General features: G+C 40.3%; 1 protein-coding gene across 1 annotated transcript in view; it reads left to right on the top strand.

Annotated features, from left to right (window-relative positions):
- Positions 1-6,758, top strand: part of PTPRG (protein tyrosine phosphatase, receptor type, G) — a 703,838-nt gene that overhangs the window by 413,106 nt on the left and 283,974 nt on the right. Inside the window, exon 4 of the mRNA XM_012665722.1 lies at positions 4,774-4,922. Within this exon, the coding sequence (XP_012521176.1) occupies positions 4,774-4,922 (149 nt within the window). The remainder of the gene's footprint in view (positions 1-4,773; positions 4,923-6,758) is intronic.

Below are 6,758 nucleotides of genomic sequence, written 5' to 3' on the forward strand. Positions count from 1 at the left end.
CCCCCCTCCTCACGCTGTTAGAACCGGTTCCCCTCGGCCCCAGGAATAGAGAGGCAGAGTCACCGAGGCTGCAAATGGCAAAGGAGTTTATTGGCTAGCTCGAGCTAGGGTCCAAGTCCCAGAGCACCAACGCAGTGGCCTCCCTATGAACCAGGACCCTGCCCTGGGGTAAAGGTGAAGCTTTTATACTTTCTTTTGCACACGACACATCGGTGGCACACGACACGCAGGTTTCACACGATGCGTTGGGCACACCATCCCCCCCTCCCCCCTCCCCCCTTTGTCCATTGGTTCCTTGAAAGTGGCGGATTGTTTTGACTCCTGATTGGTTGGCTCCAAGCCTTGGGATTTTCAATTTTCACGCCGGCGCCAGTTTTGGTCCGCGTTTCGGTTTCGGGGGAACTGAAACTTGGGCCCATTTTAGGAAGTTCAGCCTGTCATGGAGTCACTCCTGCCCTGTTTTTTCATTCTGATTAGCTATATCTGACTAACAACTAAAAGCAAGCGCGGTTACAGAAGCAAACGGCATTAGTTAGAATCAAAGAGAATATATTTTTCTAATCTAAAACAGTTTCTGTTCCACACAAAACAAAGTACATTCTTCTACTATCAATTCTGCCTTTCAATACCATCACCTTGGGAATTAGAATTTTAATTTATGAATTTTAGGGGGACACAAACATTCAGTCTGTAACACCATTGTGATGTTTGCTTGCCGCCTTCTAATTTATACCTTATCCAGATTCAACTCTTACTGCTATTGTTATAAATTTTAAATTAAAATTCATTTGTATTCTTTAATCTTGTTATATACTTACCTGTTTTTAATCAATCTTTTTTTTTTTTTGGAGACAGGGTCTCACTCTGTCTCCTAGGCTAGAGTGCAGTGGTGTCATCATAGCTCACTGCAACCTCAAACTCCTGAGCTCATGCTATCCTCCTGCCTCAGCCTCCTGAGTAGCTGGGACTACAGATGTGTGCCACCACACCTGGCTAATCTTTCTATTTTTTATAGAGACGTGGTCTTGCTCTTGCTCAGGCTGGTCTCAAACTCCTGGCCTCAAGCAGTCCTCCTGCCTCGGCCTCCCAAAGTGCTAGGATTACAGGCGTGAGCCACCATGCCTGGCCTTTTTATCAACTTTTTATCAACACCGTAAATGGGGCAACCAGTGCTATTTGACACAGATAGTCTTACTGTTAGAAATATGTCCATAATTTATGAAAATAAGTTGAAGTTACCCATGTTATTAAAATTTAGCTTAATACTCTTGGATAAAGGGAGGAAATGCATGAGTATCAGGGAAGTGTGCAGGTCATAGTAGGACCAAAGCGAAATTTTCTTTTCCTTAAAGTGATCAAAAAGGTAGAAATAATCAAGAAAAAGAAATATCATTTTTACTCTGTGTTTCAGTGAGCTGAAGGCATTTACTCAACACTTAAGTTCTCCTCCCAAGTAGTATTTGGGACATACCTGTCCTTTCTGTTATCCCTGCCTAATGACACTCTGTCATCCACCATATTCACCAGACTTTGCACCAAGTGACTACCACTTCTTCCACTCTTTGGACCACTTCTTACAAGGAAAAATACTCAATTCTCCACAGGCTGTGTTAAACACCTTTCCCAATTTCATCACCACTCGCTCTCCAGGCTTCTTCGCTGCTGCATAAGCAAGCTACCGTTAAGAGGGCAAAACCGTGTTGATAATTTAGACACATACTTTGATTAATTGTACTGCTTCTTGTTTGAGATATAATAAACTACACTTTTGATTCGAAATCGGACATTTCATATTTAATGACCTAACATTCTTTTTCATGCACAAGACAATATTACTTTAAAATGGAGCTTTCTCTGAAAATGGAGAGTTACAGCTGTGCGGCCACCCTTGTGTGCTGCGCACAAACTCCACCCTGATTCAAGAAATGAGTTTGACAATAACCACCATTGAGCATGTGCTTGCTGGGTTCCTGCCACTGGCTTAAGTGCTTTCCCAGTGTGATTTCCTTCAGGTGTCAAAACAGTCTCACGGGTAGCCTTTGTTGCTATCACCATTTGAACAGTGGTGGACACAGAGGCACAGAGAAGTCAGATAACCTGCCTGAGGTCACAGCGCTGTTAAGTGGCAGAATGGGATTCCATGAGACATGCAGTAACTATCTTTGACATTACCTTTGACACATTCTGTTTCAAAACGGTACAGTGTTATCAGTGGTCATCAGAAAACTGTTACGTGATAGCTGGGAAAGTTCTCTCTTCCTAGTTTTATATGTAAACAAAAATATAAACAATTTTTGGAACGGATGTATGTACATGTAACATGCTGTGTACACTGGTAAGAAATACTGTAAAATGAAAAATTAGATTAATGTTTCTGATTGTACAGTTCCCTAATTATGCTTTTAATTATTCATATAAAACAAGTAAAATGACCCCTGACAGAGATATAAATGATTTAGGTAAAATCAAATATTTATAAGATTCTGCCGAGTCCCTGGGTGTATTGTAACAGATGCACACAAAATGCTTTGCCTTCATCCTTTGGATGTAAAATGTTATGTATAGAAATTATAACCAGCTGAGGGTAATCAACAGTATTTAAGACTCTACTCAGCTAATGCCTGGGTGTTTTGTCTTTGGAAGTAAAGGTACATGGTTGGTAAAATATAATATTTCAGAAGATATTTTACAGTATCTGTATATATATAAATTTTTATAATATTTTAGATAGTATCTACTAGGGCATTTTAGGGGGTCACAAAATGATAGGCCCCCTGCCTGTTGACATCTATAAATAGTTTTGAAAAATCAAAAGGAGAATCCTATTTCATGACACATGAAAATTATTTTAAATTTGAATGTTGTTAAATAAAGTTTTATCAGAACATAGCCTCACCCCTTCATTTGCATATTATCTTTGGCTGTTTCTGTGACATAAAGGAGAGGTTGAAAGTGATCTCACTAGAGACTGCATGGCCTGCAAAGCCTGAAATACTTACTCACTGGTCCTTTATTTTATTTTATTTTTTTGAGACAGAGTCTTGCTCTGTTGCCCGGGCTAGAGTGCCATGGCGTCAGCCTAGCTCACAGCAACCTCAAACTCCTGGACTCAAGCGATCCTCCTGCCTCAGCCTCCCGAGTAGCTGGGACTACAGGCATGCGCCACCATGCCCGGCTAATTTTTATATATACATTTTTAGTTGTCCAGATCATTTCTTTCTATTTTTAGTAGAGACAGGGTCTCGCTCTTGCTCAGGCTGGTCTCGAACTCCTGACCTTGAGCGATCCACCCGCCTCGGCCTCCCAGAGTGCTAGGATTACAGGCGTGAGCCACCGCACCTGGCCCTCACTGGTCCTTTATACGACAAGTTTGCCAACTCCTGTTCTAAAGTGTGCCCGGCACAGAGTAAAGGTGGAACAATGCCATAGCATGTTTAATTGGCACAAGAAACACTTGCTTTTACCTCATGTTATCCTTTAATCCGCTGTCCCACTAATTGAACATTCAATATATATTTTTTCAGAAGTTGGAGAAAAAGTGCCTTTTGAATGCAATAAAAAGGGATTTATATGAGAAGGGTTCCTTCACTTGCTTTTAATGCTTCCTTTATATACAGAAGTACTGAAACTAATTGCACTGTTCTAGAAATGGGTCATTAGTCTAGTGCCTATCTTTTATGGAGACCTGATTTTCATGCAGGATTTCTCCTAAAGCTCTAAGTGGGATCTCTTTAGGAAGAGGCAACAATCAGGATATGAGAGCTTTCCCATAGCTTACCCAAGCTTGGCTTTCGATCACAAACCATTTAGTATATTAGTTGGCATCGCACATGTATTTAGCAGCCAGTATTTGTTGAATGAATGAATGAATCCACTTTAGGGGGAAAAAAGGGAATGTATCAATTGAATAAAATCTGTTTTTTTATGCACGTAGCTATTACATTCCTTTTGGAGAAATAATTTTTTCTGTTAGCGTAAACCAAATTATTTTCAATTTCTCTTTCTTGTGTTTCAAGGAAGAGAGGTGTGTTTTTGAAATTCAGGGTTTGAACTGGTTGAGATTCCTCATGTTGTGGATGCTCTCATGTGTTCTTCCGGATGGGCTAAGGGAAATTTTCTTGTGCTTGGAATTAAAAGAAGCAGAAAGGATATCTGGTTATCTACCAATATTTGAGTGACTCCATGAGTGGGTTTTGTACTGCACTCTGCTGGGCACTGTCATCAAATACAAAGACTCCCAGCTATCTTCCCACTGTTACTTGTTTAGGAAGAACCCACAAATTTTATTTCCTGATATCTTGCCTAGGTTTTCTGATCAGAGAAACGTGTCTCTTGCATATGTCTTATCGTATATATTTCTAATCTCATTCCAGATCTTGAATCTTGGAGTAGCCCTAAGAAACAGTGCTTAAAAAGAAACATCTTACTCTCCAGATAATTTTGATCATCAAGCAGATATAGGAGACACTGATGCAAAGGAACTTATTCTGTCATTGTCTCCATTTAAAAAAAAATCTGTTAAATGGATAAATAATTCTGAGATCATTCCCTGGGAAGTGTCATGATTTAGAGCCAAGGGGTGATCCTAGAGCATTCTGCAGCTAGAATGTACTAATGTATTCAGACTGGTGTTTTTGACTTGTTTTTTAACAGGTACATGAGAAATAATTCACATCATGGTAATCATGAACTGTATTAGAAGCAGCAGAAGAAATCATTGATTTGGTTTTGAAACTCACTTTGTTTTCCTCCCTTCCCTTCCATTTTACACAGTTGCCATCCTTCTGAAAGACGACTATTTTGTCAGTGGCGCTGGCCTGCCTGGCAGATTCAAAGCTGAGAAGGTGGAATTTCACTGGGGCCACAGCAATGGCTCAGCAGGCTCTGAACACAGCATCAACGGCAGGAGGTTTCCTGTTGAGGTGAGAGGAACTGGAGCTCTCAGAGCGTAGCTGTGCTTTGAGTCTTTATGTTCATTAGATGCTATGTCCTTATCCTCATTTTGCAAATCAGACTTACGTAGTACCTGATTTTGTCTGTCTGGAAATCCTTTATAGCATGGCAGGTAGATATCCGACCTCAAGTTTTTCATCTTTGTTCAACCAGAGAAACATATAAAAGTCACAGGCATCACGGTTTGTCTAGACTCACCCCTGGTCAATCATGTTCATCATTTGTTTCATTGGACGCAGTTTCTTTGCACTGTCTTTTTTCTGAAACCCTGCTTTCTGAAGGAGACATTTTATATGAAACTTGATTGACTTCATTTTCATTCTTCAAAAACAAAAGTTAGTGGCATACGAAGAGGAGTCTCAGAATCTTTTCTCAGTAGCAGAGTCGTTTTAAGGTTTTTTTATTTTTTTCTTTTGGCTACTGCCAGCTGTTGAGAAAGAGGCTGTGACTATTGGTAGAATGAGTTGCTAGGATTAATTTTGCTGGGATCGATGGTGACATTTTGCTTTTGCCGGACAGAAGGGTGTGGGTGCCCTGGGTCAGGTGCTGATGTCTGTCTGCCTGGAGCCGGCATGAGGGAGGGAGCACACGTCCAACTCCTTTATTAATGTTGGGTAGAGACAGCACATCCCATCTGTTACTAACTTAATTTTTTCCTTTAATCATGATCAGTGTGTGACTATTCTTTTGTTGTGATAAACGTGTTGGTCGGTTGTTTCTGCATGTGGTAAAGCCTTACAAGTTTGTGGAAGAACAAAGTGAGTATGGTTCCAGCCTGTGGCTGTATTCAACCATGGAGTAACTTTGAAATGGTAGCGTGTTTTAATCAAAGGAGCCAGGTGGCCGAGGAATGTTTTTAACACTAAGTCACATCCTGCTTTGATAATCTGATACATTCTTGAGATCCCCTTTACAAAGAAGCATACATGTTCTGTATCTCCACATAGATTTACATATAATTGGTAGAGTTTCAGCATCCTCCCTGGCTCTTGAAGCCCATTCATGAACCCTCTGTGTATCCTTGAAGATTAGGTGAAAAACCCCCAACAAGATGAGAAAATCAAAAGTATTTCTTTGTTTATACATGATTATATGGACAATAGATTTATTTCTTATCCACTATTCCTGGAGAAACCAGGGATTTCTCAGAAGCTCTGAGAAAATGCTTCCCATTTTTTCTTGTTTAACTGACAGATTCTCAGTGCCCTCACTCTCCCTGCATTAGGACTCCTCTATCTTTGGGACTTTCCTAGTTATACTAATTATATGTCTCATGAGTAGGGTTCCTACTTAATGAGCTCTCCTCCACCCCTTAAATGCAATGAATCATTTCTTAGAAGTGTTAGCTTTATTTGTACTTGGAAAACTTGATTCCTAGAAGTAAAATTACATCATGTTTGTAAGTGTGGGGTTTTCCTTCTGGTCACGCTGACGGTTTCCCATTGGCAGTGTGAGTTGAGGGGGGTAGATTGTGTTCAGCCAGCTTTGCTCTGAAGCCTCTTTGTCTTAGAATTGGGTTGCCATTTGTTCAGTAATGTTGTCGTGGACAAAAGACCTGTCCTGAAAGCTTTAAAAACTTAATCTGATGGCTACCTTGGAAAAGACGTCCTTGAGCTAGGACCTGGGAACTCCACCTCATTCGTAATCACATTCCCTGATGCCAAGATGGCTTCTTTCCTCCTTATACTTGATTTTGGAAAAATGCTTAGAAGAGATGTATATTCTTTTGAAACCTTGTGACTTAAAATGAATATTTTTAATTTTCCATTACTCAAAGAGAGCCAGTGAATTCTGAATATAATCAG

Source organism: Propithecus coquereli, unplaced genomic scaffold (genome assembly GCF_000956105.1).
Source record: "Propithecus coquereli isolate 6110/MARCELLA unplaced genomic scaffold, Pcoq_1.0 Scaffold1, whole genome shotgun sequence".
In the NCBI taxonomy this organism is placed as follows: Eukaryota; Metazoa; Chordata; class Mammalia; order Primates; family Indriidae; genus Propithecus; species Propithecus coquereli.